This window comes from Hyperolius riggenbachi, chromosome 8, assembly GCF_040937935.1.
Source record: "Hyperolius riggenbachi isolate aHypRig1 chromosome 8, aHypRig1.pri, whole genome shotgun sequence".
NCBI classification, from domain to species: Eukaryota; Metazoa; Chordata; class Amphibia; order Anura; family Hyperoliidae; genus Hyperolius; species Hyperolius riggenbachi.
Window position 1 is genome coordinate 203,692,715 of NC_090653.1, and position 21,126 is coordinate 203,713,840.

The following is a 21,126-nucleotide window of genomic DNA, read 5'->3' on the forward strand; positions in this document are numbered from 1 at the left end:
ATAGTAGGCAGGGATGTCCTTCAGTCTGCCTGATCCGATGTGAGCTTCCCTTTTCTGCCCTGAATTATTTGACATCATCATGAGAGGCGTCGGCTGGAACCATGGTGATTAGATGCTTTTCGGGAAAAGGAGAGCAGTAAGACTCAAGAAATTCAGGGCAGAAGAGTGAAGCTCACATCAGATCAGGCAGACTGGAGGACATCCCTGCCTACTATAGTGGGCTGGGCAGGGAAGGGCGACAAACCAGATGCTTATCGGCTGTGGAGAGCAGTGAGACTCAGCACTGGATAGTGCATGTGTGAGTTCCCAACTTCCCACTATGACACAGCTGCCGCAAGTAGCTCAGCAGAAAGAGGGGGCCTCGCATTGGAGCATCGCTGCAGGCACACTGGCAAAGGTTAACCCAGCACAGGAGGCTTGAGACCCCTGCAGAGGGTGAGGCCCCAAGCTGCTGCATGGGTCACTTGTACCCTGGTAGCAGCTCTGATTATACAGCTGTATCTATTACTGCACAATTCTTGCCAATTTGCTTACAATAACGTGAATTGTCTTATTTTTTTATGAGCTGTTCTGGCACTCTACATATATATATATATATATATATATATATATATATATATATATATATATATATATATATATATATATATTTAGAGAGAGAGAGGGAGAGCAATATGCTCATTCCAGATGTACATGCTTTAAATATATAGATAATAATTGTTTACTGGGATCTCTTTCAGAAATGGGCCACCTTAATTCCATGTAAGCTACACATTTTTTTTCTTTTGTATTAAGAAATAACTGTTTTAATACTGGGTAAGATAAACCTAATGACAGTTCAATGAAGATATATTTATTGCCTTCTCAATTATTATGCTTCAGTTATGTGCACGTATCACACTTGTTCTTTGTACTTGAAATTTAGACTAATATAATGCCAGTCTTTAACTTGGGAGGACTGGAAAGTTTTTACCAATTCACTTTTTACACAGTGTAGCAAAAATCCTGTTTTACTGCTGATGTGGTCACTTTTCATCCAATTCCTTTACTTTTGCTTTAGAAAGCAGATTTTATGGTAAACCACATAGTACTGTCTTACAGCACAGATGGAAAATGGTTTGGTGAAAAGGAAATGATGATTCTTCTTACCAGTTTAGTTTGGGAGTGTGCATGTTTCTGCTCGTTTCAAACATTTTACACATCATTTTCACCTACTCTGAATCTACTGTTGTCTTCAGAAGAGAATTAAAAGACGAAGATGAAATTCCAACAAAAGACAAACAAAAAAGAAACAGTGGCTGATGTTCAAACTTAGAGGAATTGTACGGATTAACCTCTTGAGGACCATGGTGGTAAACCCCCCTAGTGACCAGCCTAATTTTACCTTAATTGGCCACTGCAGCTTTAAGGCCAAGCTGCAGGGCCGTATACCTCTGCACACAAGTGATCCCCCCCCCCCTTTTCTCCCCACCAACAGAGCTCTCTGTTGGTGAGGTCTGATTGCCCCCCCCTGTGTTTATTTTTTTTTATAAATATTTGTTTGTTTGTTTTTTTAACATTTTTTGCCATTTTCTTTTTTTTTCTAAATCCCCTCCCTCCCCCCAGCCGGCCAATCACGGCGATCGGCTGTCATAGGCTTCTGCCTATGAGAGCCGATCGCTCTCTTGTCCCCCATGGGGACAGCCGTGTCACATGGCTGTCCCCAGTGCAGTGCTGCTGCTGATCGCAGCGCTGCACATGTAAATACACGGCGGTTTCGCCGTGTAACAGTCTCCCGAGCGGTGATCGCCGCTCGGAGACTGAAGGCGGAGCTCAGCTCCGCCCACCAAGCGGGAGATGCGCGCGCATTGTGCGCGCGATCTCCCATAAACTGCTGCCCCAGGACTTTCCGCCAATTGGCGTTAGCTGGTCCTGGGGCTGCCGCCGCGGCCACGCCCACTGGCGTGACGCGGGCGGCAAACGGTTAAATGCCATGCATAATGACACATAAGCAAACACTTGATAGCATAATAGCTTTTGTCAAAGGAGGCTGGTTCTGTCAAAGAAACTAATTATTTAAAGGACCACTATCACAAAAAACTTATAAAATGTATAGTGCATGCATGTATGATATACATTTTTCCCAGACTAAAATGCACCATTAATTACTTTTTATGTGTCTGCCACTTGCAATAGGTTGTAAAAATCTGACAAATCTGACAGGTTCTGGGCTGGTCTCGTCATGGGGTTTTCTTTATTTACCATTGTAGTCCCTTACACACCCCAATGAGTTCTGGGTCACCATGAGCTTGCTGGTTAGTCTGTGCCTCTCGGATTTACAAGCCCTACTTCATAGAGCCAAATTAATCCATGCCATGCACTGATGAGGATCAAACAATCCGAAACAGCCTGTATGCATGTTGGATTATTATGGCTCTGTACACATTAACAAGCTGACACATCATTGCATTCCAGCGGTTCTGGAGGTGTGTTTAGCTTCTAAGGGTACAATGGTTAATTTGCATATATTCAGCAGTGGTGCCTGGGAGACATCTCGAGCTCACTCTAACCTGAATTATCGCAAATTCTTTCTGTTTTAGGAAAGCAAACTTTTGTTTTTCTTTATTTACAAAAGCACTTAATAGCAGTTTCTCAGTCCTATTGCTGAAGTAGTGTGAGTAGAATGAGTAAGGAGGAGATCCTTTCTAGGAAGTGCTTTTAAAAAAGAAATATAGACATATTGAGGATTCCCCACGAGGAGATGGACTATTCCAATACTTTAGCTGTTTGTTACCCACTGTAAGTGACAGCAATATAGCAACAAAGTAATTTAAACTGTGTTTTACTTTAAAGGGGAACTGAAGAGAGAGGTATATGGAGGCTGTCATGTTTATTTCCTTTTAGACAATACCAGTTGCCTGGCAGCCCTGCTGATCCTCTGTCTCTAATACTATTACCCATAGCCCCTGAACAAGCATGCAGCAGATCAGGTGTTTCAGTGGTTCAGACTTATAAGTCTGATCTGACAAGACAAGCTGCATGCTTGTTTCTGGTTTTATTCAGATACTACTGCAGAGAAATAGACCAGCAGGGCTGCCAGGCAACTGGTATTGATTAAAAGGAAATAAACATGACAGCCTCCATATACCTCTCTCTTCAGTTCCCCTTTAAGGCCACATCCCCTAAAAAAATGTTTACAAACCCCCTTGTCGAATGTTTTTCTACAACCATTTTTTTGATATCCTCTTCCAAGGCAAGGGAAATGCATAGTCTACATAATTGCATAGTTAATTTGGTTGAAAAAGAAAACACCCGTTCATCAAATCCAATCAGAAAAAAAAATCAATTTAAAAAAAAACCCATCCTGAACCTGCACATATCAGTGAAAAAGGTGAAAAACCTTACAAGGACTGGGCCAATCAGCCTTAAAAGGGAAAAATTCCTTCCCTAGGTTAAAGTTATTTTAGCAACCCAGACCTGAACATAATAAACCACAGATCTGTGGGCAGAAGAGATTTCTTGTAAAAGATATTTCTGCAAACACTCACACTTAATATTTTGAACATGTATATACATGCATGTGTAGGAGAGTGACTAACTAAGTATTTAACACAGCTGACCGAGTCCTCCATTCAGCATTGTATTGTTTCAGGCCAGCCTGAATAATTCTGAATGACTATATGAGTTCTGATTAAAACCAGCTAAAAGGGACACCAAACGCTTACCCATTTATCCTCCAGAATACTGCACTGCATTTTGTAACTCTATGGTTCAGAAACTGGGCCTTATTTACTATGGTCTAGTGCTCCCCACTATGGTCTATTGCTCAGCAGGTAGCAAACACATGGCACGTTCGACCTGCCCCCTGTACCTCGTCATTGGACTAAACTTTGACCCTCTACATCACAGTCAGCAGACAGATGGCGGCCAATCAGGCTGCACTCCCTCCTGGACCCCCGTCCCCCCTATAAAAATGCTGCAGCATCTGCCATATTTTCACTTTACTGATGCTGCTGTAGTGAGAGGAAGGGAGAGGTTGCTGGAGAGATAGGGAAAGTGTTAGTTAGGCTCTTGTTAGGTTGCTCCTCGCTGAAATGTGTTGCTAAAAGCACCCCAAAACAGCTCTTTTGAGGGCTAATGTTCTTCTGATGCGATTTTTTTGTGTGTGTGTGACACTGACACTGCATAGATACAGCCCTGTTGCAGCTGCGCCCTTGCTTGCTGACACACTGTATTAGATCAGTGCATTTCTTCCCACTCTATTTGTGTGATTTAACTTACTAAAGCATAGCTCTCTTTATGGGTGACACTGCATAGATACATCCCATAGACAGTTGCCACCTGCTTGGTATTTGTAGTCCCACTGTCTGACAGCACACTGTATTAGGCAAGTGGCATAGTGCATATCTTTCTACTGCATCTGTGTGACTGCACACTGTATTAGAGCAGTGCATATCTTTCCACTGCATCTGTGTGAATGCACATTGTATTAGAGCAGTGCATATCTTTCCACTGCATCTGTGTGACGACACACTGTATTAGAGCAGTGCATATCTCTGCCACCACCAAAAGGATCCAGGACTCCTGGTATATTCCTGAATTTTTGAATCCGCTGCTAGCAGCGGCTGCTAATAAAATGAATAATAATTTTTCTGGTGCGTGTACATGCCTAGTTTTTATGGCTGCTACAACAAAACAAAAGGCATGTACATGTGTCAATTCCCCTTTGTGATCGTTACCTTGCCGCGGTGAAGGGGCTTGCGTATGACAATGAAGAAATGACCTATATGAGTGTGTTGGGGGGCATACCCAAGATAAGAAGGTAATTTCTTCATTGTGGACAGGCCAAATTCGATCAGCTGGACAGTTACTGTTGTCCTGTCATTGAGCTACCTCAGTCTGAGCATATGGGCTAGAAAACTGCCATCGCCTGCAATCTCGGCATCGTGCGCACCAGCACGGCCATCACTACACAAACAGCTGTTTGCGGTGCGTTACACAGTGAGTTTCATCTGTCAGCGTGAAGCAATACACTACTTACACTACCTGATCCATGTATACACACGCAAGATGTTTTCAAGCACTTAATGCCTCCAATTTAGGAATGTAATGTGATTTCTGCCCTTTAGGGATTACAACCCTGCTCTGCGTAAAATCTATAATTTTCCCAGGGACTTTTGATGTGTATCCCACTCCGCCATGCCCCCCTCCAGGTGTTAGACCCCTTGAAACATATTTCCCATCACTTTTGTGGCCAGAAACAGTTTGTAGTTTTTAAAGTTCGCTTGCCCATTGAAGTCTATTTTGCGGGAGTTTGCGGACAAAAAATCTGAGGTTCGAGCCATCTCTAATGTACACCTTTTAAAACTCTTTACTCACCAAGTACCCCCTAACATAGTAAACATTATCACACGTACCCCTTGACAAATATATATTTAATATACAGTATATTTAATCATAGTACATGATAATTTGTTCTAAACAATTTCCAAGCATTCACTATTGCTTTTCATTAGCTAAAATACTAATAAGATTTACCATTTTCTAAAGCTCTAAATTTGTTATTCTAGGGTTAAAGTGAACCAGACAAGAACCACCCTCATGTATTTTACCATATATATCAGTGGGAACATTAGAGAAAACACCTACGCTGCTCTCTGTTTCATTCTTCACTGCTCAGCCTGCTTCTAATCAGCCCTGATAAAATCCCAGACTGAGCACTCAGTCTGGCTTTGCTCAGGAATCATTATAGCTGAGTCTGTCTTCTCAGATGTCTTTTTAAGCCCAAGCCTGCTCCCTTGTGGCTCTGCTATAATGACTCAGCTATAATGATTCCTGAGCAAAGCCAGACTGAATGCTCAGTTGGGGATTTTATCAGGGCTGATAACAAGCAGGCTAAGTGGTAAAGAATGAAACAGAGAGCATGGTAGGTGTATTCTCTAATGTTCCCACTGATATATATGGTAAAATACATGAGGGTGCTTCATCTCTGGTTCCCTTTAAGTATATCAAGCCTGAGTACCCCCTGGAACCATCAGAAGTACCCCCTGGGGTACGCGTACCACACGTTGAGAACTTAAGCCCTAGATTAAACGCTGCCAAGGTGGCCAATAATGATAGCCTCTGACAACAATCTAGCACGTGTACAGTTGCCCCTGATGCTGCCCAATGCCTCGGCCAGTAATCAGAACTTGGCTGAGTGCCGTAATCAGTAATCAGAACTCAGCTGAGTGCTGGCTTGAAAGTAAACTGTTCCCACACACCTCATTCACTGCCGCTCCATTGGTTGCCCCATGATGTCGCTCACGTACCATTCCATCGGTCCTCCTCTACCCCTGATTAGCAACAGAATGCATTACAGTACAGCCTCGGCCCTGCAATGTCACCCAAGGTGTTGAGTCCTGATCCCTGTTGGGCAATATGCCTTGTATGTGTGTACAAGGCTTTACTCCTAAGGATGCATACACACATCTCAGTTTAGTAGACTAATGACTGGCCATTTTACCACCTCCATGTAATATGTAGGCCAACAGATTTTAAATAATATAAACTCATTATGTAAGAAAGCTTCCAAACTACAAAGAGGTGGGTAAAATCACTCAAATTGGATGTGTGTATGCACCCTTAAAAATGACACTGAGCAGTGTGTGTGTGTGTGTGTGTGTGTGTGTGTGTGTGCGTGCGTGCGTGCGTGCGTGCGTGCGTGCGTGCGTGTACACCCGCACCAATGTACACCCCACCCTAGGGCACAAATTGACCCAAGCCTATATGAGAGCTTCCTATGTAGCTGGATACAGTGGTTTCTATAATTTCTGGGTCAGTTACCTAGAAAAAGATCAGAGATTGAACATCCAAACGACAAGCTTATATCATATTCTGTAGATGCCTACGTATTTCTGACATGACAGGTTTCCTTTAAATGCAAACTGTTAAGTCAACCTCATCCACTTTAGAAAATCTTTGGAATCCAGATGGTTAGATGTTTGTAAGAAAATCTATTTTACATGTTGGAAATGATTGAAGGGAAAAAAGCATGCAGCTTGAAATGTCATTGCTCTGGAGGGAAGGTTCAGCAGGAGGTAGGGTAAATTGGGAACATACTTTTGCTTTACCTCCCTGGTCTTCAGTTCATGTAAAGGCAGATTACTGTTTTGAATCCGCTCTAAAGTATTAAAGGCAATTAGCATGTACTGAAACATCCCATTGCCCACAAGCAATTGCAGGATGTGATAGCTTCTAATTTAATCAACCCCCCACTGCATCAATTATTGCCGTAGCTGATTGTTTTGTAAAATATCATTAAATTGTCTGGGTGTTATTTTAATAATTTATGTTAAGCTGCCAAAAACTGACTGGTTTTAATAAACAGAGACATTTCCAGTAGCATATCATTATTAGATTTGAAAAGAAATATATGCAATGGCAGTGAAATTCATTAGATGCTTGAAGGGATGGCTGGGTGCGACTGTATAATAAAACTAGCTTAATACCTGTTCAGCATTTTGGTCAGGCATCGAAATCAATCCTGTCTATTCTCTGCTGTCCTCGGGAACAGTGAGTGCAATCAAACAGTGTAGTGTTTTCCATTCTCTGGTTCCTCCAAGGTCACTGCAGCCAAAAAAATAACTAACAGGGTCTGTTTGTCCAAGCAAAAGAGAAAATGGAGACACATAAAAGTGTGACATGAAAAGAGGGAGATAGAAAAAATATTATAATGTTTTATTTTATTTCATATTTGTCTATAGCACAGATTTGCAGCCAAGGGTTTTAGGATGTGCATAGAACCATTTTCATCTGTCCAAGACCCAAAGATGTTCATAATTAAATGTCACCAGTGTGCTTGTTGTTTTAACATTTGGACTGTCATTTAGGGGATTCTATGAGAAATGCATTTGAAAAAAAAAAGTTTCCAAGTGACAGTAGAGACTCAAATGTCTTTTCCTGCTAGGTGAACATTGACAATACCGCCTGAATCAGGCAGTCGCAATGCGAGATCTATACATGCTGACATGTTTGAATCGTGCCCTTGGAATAATACGTATAGCAGAAAACAAACTTAGAACATTATTAGTGGCATAAGATCACATTATAGTGGTTATAAAGCCATTTCACCATCACAAAGAGAGTTTTAGCTAAGTTCATATATGAGGTGGAAGGTGGGAGCCCCAAAAATAATGCAAAGGATAAGGGATGTATAATAAAACAGTCTTACGTTAGAGCAAAGGTTAAGGAACAAAGGTTTATTTGGAAGCCAATAAAAAAAAAATGGCCAATATGCAATTCACTTTTTCACCTAACTTTTCCCCTTGGATATAATGTTTAATCTTCTCTGTAAAATAACTTGTCAGCACTGCAATTTACAAAAAAGTAGGTGACGGAGTACTAACAAAATAATTTTGAGTATTTTCTTGCTTGCTGGTCACTTAAAAAGCATTTTATTGAGACATTGCCAAAATATCACTTAGTAGAAAACTAAGGAGAAAAAATGAATTGCATGTGGACCTATGTGTTTCGTGATTCACCCACTTCCTCAGGTTAAGGACAAGGGTCCATATGCAATTCACTTTTTCTCCTTAGTTTCCTCCTAGGTGATCTTGTCACAAAGTCATGACAGGATAACCATGTAACAGCTGTGTGATGAAGACTTTCACTTATAGCCCTTTCATAAACCACTGGGCTAATATTTTCTCTGGCCATTAGGTGATGCTGTAGCTCAGATAGTCTGCAAGCCTTAGGTGCAGAGCATGCGGAGCCTTGTTGTGTCTTGGGGAGTCTCAATAAGGTATAGAGGTCCATCACACCCACCTCCAACAAATAATCCAGGACTTGACCAGTATAAAGATACATAGCCAAACTTTGTTTTATTTCATGAAGATTCAGTTAAACAGCATTATAGTCCAGCACAACATTTTGGGCCTTTTGCCCTTTGTCAAGTGCCCCAAGGCACAAAACATTGAATCCTCTCCAGGACAGTTGTGCAATGTACAAATAAGTAACTGGATAACCATGTAATGAAATGTAGTACAGGTGAAATATCTTGGTAATTTCCAGTATTAACATACATAAAGGTGCCATAATAATGTTATTAGCTATGCACCAAATGCTATACCTAATAATTCCATGTAGCTATCACAGCCAAATAAAGAAGTTGCCCTAGTATGTATTTGGTTGTTGTTGGGTCTGACCACTTTTTCTTACTTCGACTCACAGTAACCCAATGACCAAGTTTGTGAGTTTTTGGGTTTCTCAGCATCAATAACTTACATTTTCACATAGAAATGAAACAAATCGGATTGGCTGTTTGTGGCTCCACCCCTCTGTATGATTTTTCACCCAATCACCAACTGCACCAGGTTTGAGGTCTCTGCTATTAACAGTGTAAGAATGGCAGCAATTTAAATATTCCACTTGAAATTCAATAGGTGAATTTTGATTGGCTGTTGTAGACTCCATTTACTTTCCTGAATATTAATCCCAGTCACCCAGGGGCAACTGTGCAAAGTTTAAGAACCCAGCCATTAGCAATGTAAAAATAGCTGCTGTTTACATTTTCCCACTGAAATAAATGTTGTTGTTTGTTGCTCCACCCACTTTTTGTAACCTTGATACACAGTCATTCAATGACCAAGTGACTCAATAGGTGAATTTTGATTGACTTTTGTAGGCTCCACCCACTTTCTTAAATATTTATCCCAGTCACTCAGTGACCAAGTGTGCCAAGTTAGAAAAACCTGTGATTAACAGTCTAAGAATGGCTGCAGTTTACATTTTCCCATTGAAAACACATTGCTGAGATTTGATTGGCTGTTTTATGCTCCACCCACTTTTCCCAAATGTTTCACCTCGGTCATCGAGTGACCTACTGTGCCAAGTTTGGGGACTACATTTTTTTGATTGACGTGAATGGTGGAAATGTGATTGGCTGTTTTTGCTTCCGCCCAGGTGTGCAGGGGGGACGTGAGACCCCAGGAAACATATCTTTGCAGGTAGTAAGGAATCTGCATACCAAGTTTCTTTTTTGTATACCAAGTTTCATTGAAATCGGTCAAGGCGTTTTTTGATTGATAGCAAAACACACACACACACACACACACACACACACACACACACACACACACACACACACACACACACACACACACACACACACACACACACACACACACACACACACTTGTATATATATACCATTATTATTATTATTTTACATACAACACAAAGAAAATATTAAATACATTGTAATTTCAATGACAGCTTGCACAATGTAATTTGCTCCAAATATGTAGTCATCCCTTTTAAATTGCAAGAACAAATACTCAGCATGTCCTATAAGAACATTATAGTTTTTGGTATAGAATCTACTAAACAATAATAATGTGTTATGAATTTCATGCCATTACTACTTCCTTTTTTTCATGGGCTGACACTACCAGTTGCAAAACATTAGGAAAGCGACCCCCAAACATAATGCTGACACTTCTCAGCCTCTAAGAACCTTCTGGAATTAGAACTTTCTGGAATGAGTGCTTCAGCTAACAGATACTTTTACACAGTAAATTAAATCAGAAGACTAGAGAAGTTCATTTTTCAGACAATAAGTCCTTTGTAATACCCATGTCTTTCCCATACTGAAACCCTATTAGACTGGGTAGTAAAACCCATCATCCACCATGTCACCACCATGTCACCACTTCTTGTTTTGTCCTATGGGAGGTCAGCCTGTCCTCTCCACTTTATGGTTCTCTTCCTCTGGCAACACACATGGATTCTATGTAGAGAAACTTGACAAAAACAGCTGGTGTTTCCTGCAGGAGGAAGCACTGAAGGCTGTCCTGTTATTGAGGACAACAACAGCACTGTGTTCCTCATAATACAAATACAAATTATTTAGAATAAATTATGGGGTATTTGATTCATTTTACATATTTACACAAAAAAGACACAATTCATTATTAAAGTAGTGTTCAAATGCATAATTACAGTAAAAATAGTAATGACACTACCATTTTCTGAGTGTAATAACAATAGAGGCAAAAGGGGCTGCAGATGTAAAATACAAATACAAAAACAAACAAATACAAAAAAAGTGACAACATTTTTGGGATTACCGTAGTGCTGTATGTAAGAAAGAGTCTGCTTCAGTAACACTTAGAAACCTTTACATAAAACTGAGATAGATGTCCCCTCTTTATCCTTAGCCCCTATTCTGCATGGATTAGAGATTTTAATAAAATGACCAATACCAAATGACAATCTTCATCTACTGGAAAGATGAAAGAATAAAAAAAGATGCAGTTAGTGTGGATGCATGTCATACCTTTATGCTAGCTCAGCTCTGGATATTCCAAAACAAGTGTTGCTGTATAAGAATTCATTATTGCAATCTTCAATTAAAGACTTGCATATGTGTTCTGAGGTAGATTAGGTTTCTAGTCTTGCATTATGCCCATTCTCAAAGACACAGACAGTAGAACAGTTCATCTGGGCCCTGGGTTTGGTAGGTGTTTAATATATGTTAATGCAAATGATCAGTATCTGATGCACCCAATACTAGCTAGCCCTTGGACCCTTGATGATCTCACTTTACACCACCTCCATCGGTAAACTAATTTCCTCCCTGGGCTTCAACTACCACCTATACACAGATGACACCCAGATATACCTCCATACCAAGGACCTCTCCACCAGCACAATGGATGAAGTATCTTCCTGCCTCTCAACCATCTGATCATGTATGTCAGCCAGGTTCCTGAATTTAAACCTAGATAAATCAGGTTGCCGCCCTGTGCAATCTCAACCCCCACTGGAATCTATGTCACTGTCTGTCAGGAATATAGCAGCTAGTTATGAGGCTGATGATGTAAGGAATACAGGAGTATATTTCTATCATTTTTCTAATCTGCTGTGTATTATGTCAAAGGTGTAGATATGCCAGGCTAGATTCATGGACTGTTCATGTGATTGTGTGTGTGTGTCAATAGACCGACATTAGCATACAGTTCCTCTGGACAGCCAGAAACAGGTAATTAGGTTCCCTTTTGTCTGCCACCCTGCAAATGTAGGGCATTGCTTTGATCTTTTGTATTAATGTAGACGGCTGCCTGTTGGTCAAAACAATATCCGACTAAGTGAGTCTGCCAAGTTCAAAGTGGACAGGAATGTTTGACATTTACATATGACAGGCCTGCTGGAAGGTTGAGGAAGCCTTAATCAATGGTCACCTGGCATGGGGGATGTCCTTTTTGATGACCTGAAAACAGAGACAGGAAAAACCTTGAAATTCACATGTCACACCTAGACCAGATGTGACAAGCGGCTCGGCAGACCGTGATGTCACAAACGGGGACATTGCGTTAGTCTTGGGGCAAGAAACTGCCTCTGGCCAGGAAATGGCTTATTATGCGAAGAGCAGTCAAGTCTCCACCTTTGATCTGCTTCGAAATACACTAGTTCCTCCCCTCCCCAAGGAAGTTGCAGCCTCCGGGCGTATCTCACAGTATAAAAAGCAGAGCCAGAGGCCTAGAAAGAATTGTCTCTTGGAGGTAGCGCATAGCTAGAGTGATCCCGAGCAAATCGGAATGGCGTTCTCCCGCCAAACCACGTTCTAACCTACGTGGTAACGTTATATCCCATTTTTATTTTATGCAAATATCCTTGTGTGTATTTTTGTAACTTTTATCTTGTAACCTTTACTTTGTAACTTTTTTTACTTTGTTCTTGTACATCTTTTGTATATATTAAGTTCTGCATTGTTCCATGTTTTTTTCTGGAATATTAAATTGTTATTTAAATAAGTTGACTTCTGCTGTACTAAACTAACACTCATAGCTAGAAGAGACTGAAGTGCAACTGTGTATAAATCCATGCCTAATTGTACGTTTGAGCAACCCTACCGTATGAGATTGTAATTGCATTGTGTGTGGGGGCGTTTGTCATACGTTGGCCTAAAGCGCGCAGCTGACCCAACGTACGAAAACGCCAGTGCGAGTAGCTTGACAGCAGAGGGGCTAACAGTATCGTTCGGAACGACTGTTAGTGGTTTTGCTTCACTGCGGTGTAAGATTGCAACTGTGCGTGTGTGTGCGTGGCGTTTACGTATTCGGCCTAAAGCGCAAAGCTTACCCGAATACGAAAACGCGAATTGCGTGCTGAGCACTCGACAGCCGAGTGGACGTGTCTAGCAAACTGCTAGTGGTGGCAGTGAGAAGTGTTCTGAGGGGTCCCAGCCTTGTTTTAGCTTGACTAAGGCTGCTTCCCCTCTCGATCTGGTCAAACCCGCAGTCGGGAACCGTATACGCAGGCGTGCCGCTGGCCGGTTCCTGACACTGTCTACAGTACAATCATCCACCCAACTGCGCAGGCACCAAACTCCTTATCCATGGCCTCATCATCTCCCATCTGGATTACTGCATCACACCTATAAGGCTTGCCCTCTCCTTCATCACCCTAAAACAACCCCTCAAAGGCCTACCCCACATCACTAATGCCCTAACTCTCTCTGCCAAGAATCCTCAACATGCAACTCTCCTCCTATTGTGTCACCACCCCTCTCTATAAATTATAAGCCTTTGACAGGCCCTCCCTCCTAGTCTTTCATACTTGATTATGCATCAAGCCCACAGAATAAAATGAACTTGAATTATTGGAACTACTACTCCAGTGAATGATTTGTTCTTGTGTATCTTACTGCTTATTATTATCTGTATTGTGTTTTTTGTCACCTCTATTATCATTGACTGTAACCTTTATTGTTGAGCACTGTGTAATTTCGACACAACAAAAATAAAATAAATTATAGCTGATTGGCTAGTAGTAGCTGATCGGCTACTACGTAAGGTATTGTTAGACTAGCCGATCAGCTATTAGTAGCTGATCAGCTAGTACATTAGAGATGTGGCGAACGGTTCCCGAACCGTTCGCCGGCGAACATCTCTAAATTCATGGGCCTCTTACTACTTCCGGGTCGCAATGACCCGGAGTAGTACGCCTGCGCTGCCCGGCGGAGCGCGTCCTAGATCGCGCTCCCGTTGCCGGGCACTCTCTGCGCATGTGCGTGACGTCATGAGTGACGTCACGCTCATGCGCAGAGAGCGCCCGGCAACAGGAGCGCGATCTAGGACGCGCTCCGCCAGGCAGCGCAGGCGTACTACTCCGGGTCATTGCGACCCGGAAGTAGTAAGAGGCCCAGAGAGGTTCGCCAGGCGAACTGTTCGGCCCAACTCTATAGTACATACAATAGCTAATCATTGATTGCTAGCCGAACAGCTAGTGTAAACACTAGTTCAGTCATTTTGGCAGTGGGAGGTTAGTGTTAGGCTTAAGAGGGGAGGTTAATGTTACACATTAAGAGGGTAGGGTTAGTGTTAGGCAGTAGGAGGTGGGGTTAGTGGCATTATAAAGCAGTGTTACTGTGAGAACAGGGGCCTGGGTAAGTCTATGAGATTACCAATAATTTAACTATCACCCACCACCTAAATGAACAGTGTTGCAATATGTACTCCCAGACAAAAAATTATTCTAGTGCTGCTGGGAGTTTTTATATTCAGCCATATGTGGAAATTGGAGGAGAGAGGTACTTGCTAAATAGACATGATCACACTCCTATGTGTATGTACAGTATGTAGTTGGACCAAAAGTAGCTAATGAAATTTTAGTCAAGAATTATTTGAACATGGTCTGTGCATGTGCATTTTCAATGTATGGCAAGCATCAGTACGATGCACTAAAGGTCTAGAACTACAAGGCCCTCAGTGCGGTGCCTATTTTTAAAAAAGATGTTTACTTTATTTTTAAACCAATATAGTTCCCCAGTAAATTAAGATTGGTAAAGCAGGGCGTGATTGCTTGGATTTCATCTATGATTAGGTTGAAATTCCTCCCTGGTTCCATTCTACCAACCAAATGTCATGTCACTCAAGTCAAATCTGGATGTTCTAAAAATTATTTGACTTTTCCTTCAAGACGAAAAATGTTTGCAGGCAGCGGCTCCTCTGAAACTCAATCTAAAGGATCTTCTGCATGTTGATAGATGTACACAGCAGTGAAAACAGAGCTGCCTTGAATGTCAATAAAGTGAAGTAGTAGTAATTTGAAGGCTTGAGTTATTTCATTATTTACCAAACAGCATAACAAGGGAAAGAGTTTACAAACCATTAGCGTAAAATACCGTCTGCCTGCTTCAATTGTCTGCTTATCTATAATGTATACAAAAAGGTCAAGGTTCTGTCTCACGTTTCATTATTAAGCTCAATGAAAAGAAATACCAGAGTAGAACTCCACTTCTTTATTTCTTTGTGGGGCAGTCTACTTTTAACAATTGGGATTTGGTATGTGCAGGTGTGTTAAGATAAAGCTCAATAATGAAAAGTGTTTACTTACAAAGTACAGATTCCGTCATTTCTGTGTCCTCCGGGAAATTGCATACAGCCTTCAAAGGTGCAGTTTAGTTCTAAAAAATACTTAAAAAAGGAAATAATACTAACGGCACCCCCTCATCAATTGCTGGCAACTGATATACACAGCCTGCTCGATACCCCATCCCATTATTCCTTTAGACTGTAAGCTCATAAGGCCAGGCCTGACTTCCAGGCCCCCTAAAAATCAGCTTGGGCTGATTTTCCTGCACTGTGGAAATTACAGAGGCACCATGTGCCCCTGTTACATTATCAAAGTAATCCTGGTGCCGAGTTCCCACTGCGGCGATTGGACGTGATTCGATTTTAAACTTAATGCAAATGCAGTACTTGAGGCAGTCTTTCTGCATTTGCAATAGGTTGTAGTCTGTGCTGTGGGAGCACACAAAAATCACATAGCAAGCGTGGTATGATATTTTTCTTGCAGTTTACCTGCGGCATGAAGCCCTTCCTCCCATTGCCAGGAAACCGCATTTGTATCATAGATAATGCTGATTGCATGAAAATCACAACACACAGAAAGTAGATGCAAACTGTAATCAGAGTGCAGCATGTCTACAATCATGATTGTGGTTAGCAGTGGAAAAGGACTTTCCCTGATTATTTATTGTACAGGTGTGTACATAAGCACAATCACTGTATCTATGGGGACCCACTAGGGAAACAGTTCTGGGCACAAGCAGGTACAAACATTTTGCCTGGCTGCAGCAAAACGGAGAGTACTGTTACAATGGAGAAGGCAAGATGGACAATGGTGCAGGGCATGATAGAGCAGCTTCTGATGGGCAAAGAGGAGAAAAAGACACCTGTTTGTTGCTGTCATTTAAAGAGGCAGTGTAAATCTTTAACAACCCTTTGCACCACTACAGTATATCTACATCCTCTGTGACTCCTTCAAAGCCACAAGGACATAGATATATGTCTTGTAGCTGAAGCACAGCTGTACACGACTTGGCTTACTCCTGCGCAAAACCTCCAGCACTATCTGCTGCAGCACTAATTGGTAAAAGCGAATATACTGTATGTTCCATGAGCCAATAAGATTGAGGTTTACCATTAAAAATACTTTTATTTTCTCAGTTCATAGTGAAAAATACACACTGTAGCATTATTTCAGAATCAAATATCTTCACCATAAATTTAATTTGTGTGTTAAATAGTAGAAATAGGTAAACAAAATGTGCATTTTTTTTATCTACAATAGTGCTTTTTATTTTTAAACTGGAATTGGTAAAACTGAGAAATAATGTGTTTTATCAATTTTTTCCTCTTTTTCCTATAAAATGCATAAAAAACAAAATTGTAAAAGATGCCATACAATGACAGCCTAGTTAGTCTTGAAAAAACAATGTATATTTCATTTAGGTATCTTAACCTCTTGAGGACCATGGTGTTAACCCCCCCAGTGACCAGGACATTTTTAGATAAATTGGCCACTGCAGCTTTAAGGCCAAGCTGCAGGGCCACAAGACACAGCACACTTGTGATCCCCCCCCTTTTTCTCCCCACCAACAGAGCTCTCTGTTGGTGGGGTCTGATCGCCCCCTAGATGTTTATTTATTTATTTTTGTTTATATGTTTGTTTTTAATTAAAGCGGACCCAAACCAAACATTTTAATAATTAAAAATATTTAGTTGCACCACTATGACACATAAAAAGATAAATAAACACTCCTTCAAACCTATGATCATTTCAGTGCATGCTTTTCACCCTTCTCTTTTCATAGCTAGGGTTATACTGGGGGCAGCCATTAGCAATTCCTCCATTGCCGGACACCATCTACTCCACCAGTTTGCCGGGAAAATCCCGGCAATTTGAAAGGAAGGGAGGGGTTACTCCAATGAATGTAAAATATTTTATATTTGTCATCATGCAGCTGAAAAAAGGCTGCTATTTATTATTATAATTTAGAAAATAGATTTTATTTCTGAAATCTTGTATTTTTAATTTGGGCCTACTTGGTTAAACAATGTTGGGGGCAGCTGATTCTAGGTTCTAGATTCTCATCCAAAACTGTCCCAAAGGGCCATCTCAGCCCTATTTTGCCTACTGTATGTATGTAGTTTAACTGCTTTATGTTTTTGGAAGCAGTCATCTGAAGAAATGGTTATAGTTATGCTTTACTCTACCTTGGTTTTGCAAATCCATGTCTTGAAACTATTTTGCACAGCACTAGGGAAGATGATAGCACTATATAAATCAATAATAATAGTGATAAACAATATATATATATATAGATAGATAGATAGATAGATAGATAGATAGATAGATAGATAGATAGATAGATAGATAGATAGATAGATAAAAGCAATAAAGGCCAAGAAAGGCTCTATTTTTTATCTCGCTCTGTCCATGTCCATGACTGTAATAAACATTTTGGATGGAGATGGGCTCTAAAATGAATATACTGAAGCATGCTTTCACAAATGCCTGTGATACATGAGCCTGGTTGAGCCTTATTGCTAAGTTCTTAAGTCCTGAATAACTGAATCTAATCCATTGTTAAAACATAAAACACAAGTGTAAAACACCAGTTTTTCAGAAGCAGTACAAGGCCTGCTTTTATATCATCCGCTAATCTGTCACAGCAGATAATGTTATCGATGCAGATCTTGCAGGTGTTCCCTTGGGATTAATATATTCTTTTATCAGTCCGTGCACTAAGAATGTACAAGATTATTTACATTTTTCTTTGATTCCACAATAATAAAACAGATGGTGAATCACACATTGTCTGCATGAAGTACTACAGTAGCTTACTCAATCAAAATCTTGACAAACACGTTACCAAGTAATACAGAAAAAAACTGTGGAGATATTCTTTGATGCTGTTTCAAATAATTTGCAAAATGTCTGACGTGTGTCGCCTTTTTAACTTCATTTTAAATATCATTCTCTTGTAGAAAATAAAAGAGGTAAAAGAAGAAAACACTGAAAAGAAGAGAACATCGACACATCAAAGGAATAACTGAATAGAATACCTTTTAAAGAGTGATACAGCCATGGGGCATCCCATACAGGTGCTCGCCTGCCTCTTTTTAATATTCAGCATTGAGGTGAACTGTGGACTTATAAGGAAAATTATTCGACACAAGAGAGAAAGTGGATTCAATGTCACCTTACCTGAAGACAACCAGCCAGTAGTCTTTAATCACGTGTATAATATTAAGGTTCCAGGAGGCTCACTATGTTCTGTTGACCTGGACTCAGAGGATACATCTACAAATGAGGTTAAGCCATCAACTGAGGTGGGCAAAAATTACCAGGAGGCCACTTTAAATGGAGAAAACCAGATTGTCTTCACGCACCGTATCAACATCCCAAAACGGGCATGTGGATGTGCAGCTGTCCCAGATCTTAAAGACCTGCTGAGCAGATTAGAGGAATTGGAAAATGTAGTGTCATCTCTTCGAGAGCAATGTACATCAGGGGCTGGGTGTTGCTCTGGTTCACAAACTGCGCAAGGTAAGATTATTCTGTTTATTACACTTTAACTTTATTGGAGATGATTTACTGAAGAAGATATATACAGTGAAGTTTATCTCTGTTCACTTGAAGCCAGTCAGTTGAACAATAATTTAAAAGAGTAGAAACTTGACTGGAATTCTGAATTATGTAAAGAGGAGCTTCTCTGCATCTCTTCATTCACAAATAAAAGTAGTTAACATTGAAATATGTATATGCCTAAAGGAGAGATACTACCCATCTAATCCAAGCAGCTTAGCAAGTGTACCTAAAATAAATAGATAGAAACAAAATTATACATACCTGTGGCTTTCTCCAGCCCCCTTCAGGCAAATCGACCTCTCGTCATCCTCCTCTGCCACCTAGATCCTGAGGTAGATGCCCCGTTATTTTTGCCATTCAGGACCAGTCGGCGCAGACACAGTACATCCACGTGTGCTCCCTAGTTGTGCTCCTGCTGCTGGGAGCGTTCTGAGCCTGTGCAGTAGTACTGCACAGGTGCAGAGCACTCCCAGTGATGGAAGCACAACAGGCAATGCCTGGGCAGTACTCCCCAACTGGCAAAGATAACAGGGGATCTACCAGTGGATCTAGGTGGTGGAGGAGGATGGCGAGGGAGTGATTAGCCTGAAGGGGGCTGGAGGAAGCCACAGGTTTGTATAATTTTTATCTATTTATTCATCTCAGGTTAACTTTAAATTATAACTCTAACCCAAACTTTTATTTATGTTTTAGTGAAAAGAAGTTAGTACTACTATTTATTGTTCCTTTTTGTGTCCACCATTGTTGGAAAATTTTAGAATTTCCTGTCTAGACACTATATGGCAGTGAACAACTTTATATAGATGGAAGAAAAGGTAGGACAACTGTTAAGATTTCAGTGCTGTCCTTTACTTTCTTTCCCTGCAACACCTTTGGGGAAACAACATTAAAGACCATAGTGTCTCCATGATTGTAAGGGGAATCCTTCTAAGCTGGGCTGCAGACGGGAGTAATATTGTTGTATTCCATTTAGCACAACATTAAAAAAACACAATAGTTTGGGCTGGACTTGGGCTGTAATAATCCCAGTTTGTATAACTGTTAGATAACAGAACCCCTTTGTTAGTAATTATATACAGTATGCTCAGTACTGTTCCATGCACCCAGGAGGTGGAAACATGATTTGTTATCAGACATAGGATAAGCTGTTGACAGGGCATCGGCTGCCTTGACAGGTCATAACATGAGGAATCTCAGGTCCAGGGGGTCACTAGCAAGAAAAGCAAAGAACGTGAACTAACATAAATCTTTAATGAGTAAACCAAAAATATGTCATCAGTCATAAGGAAAATATAGGTTACATTTGTCAGGCCGTGCTACCATAAGGGTAAGGTTTGTTTAAGGAGTCAAAAAGAATTGGAAAAATTAAGCAACATATGTACTTACAATACACAATCACATTTATTTTCAATCTTAATTTAAAAAAGAGATAAAAGTAAAAGAACGTTCTTGCCTTAAAAGGGGAAGTTGTATCAGTCTGCATTTTATGCCCTCAAATAGTCAACATCTTGCCACACATAGCCACAATCATAATATATAACTTTCATTAAGCCCCATTAAGTTATTAAGTTATATGTGGATTTAATTATATCTGACCATGTGGTTGATTCACTGAGCATCGGTAATATTGCTGTGCGCAGGCAACCCACAGCAATATTACCGTTACTACTGAGGAGACCAGAGTAATGGCACACAGATCAGCGCTCCCTCTGGTGGCTGACAGCGGTAAGTCTCCGCTCGCTGTCAGCCGCTGCCCGCTGTGCACACTTTACAGATTCCGGAGGGGAGAGCCAGGAAGGGGTGTCCCAAGGTGAGAGAAGGGGGGGGGACACTTCCCCCCTTCTCCGCTGCTATGCAAATCGCCCTCCTTCACTGGCTGTCTCCCCTCCTGGAGAGTGGAGACACCTACAAGCCTGACTACATATACTGGGGGCACTTATAGACCTAGCTACATATACTGAGGGCACCTATAGACCTGGCTATACTGGGGAGACCTATACACCTGGCTGCATATACTGGGGAGACCTATAGACCTGGCTACATATACTGGGGGCACTTATACACCTGGCTACATATACTGGGGGCACCTATACACCTGGCTGCATATACTGGGGGCACTTATAGACCTAGCTACATATACTGGGGGCACCTATACACCTGGCTGTATATACTGGGGACACCTATAGACCTGGCTGCATATACTGTGGACACTTATACACCTGCCTA

General features: G+C 41.1%; 1 protein-coding gene across 3 annotated transcripts in view; it reads left to right on the forward strand.

Moving 5' to 3' along the window:
• TNC (tenascin C) overlaps positions 1-21,126 on the forward strand; it is a 200,070-nt gene that overhangs the window by 35,338 nt on the left and 143,606 nt on the right. For all 3 annotated transcript variants that reach the window (XM_068248108.1, XM_068248109.1, XM_068248110.1), the window contains exon 2: positions 18,297-18,858. In XM_068248108.1, the coding sequence (XP_068104209.1) occupies positions 18,396-18,858 (463 nt within the window). In that variant the 5' untranslated portion in view covers positions 18,297-18,395. The remainder of the gene's footprint in view (positions 1-18,296; positions 18,859-21,126) is intronic.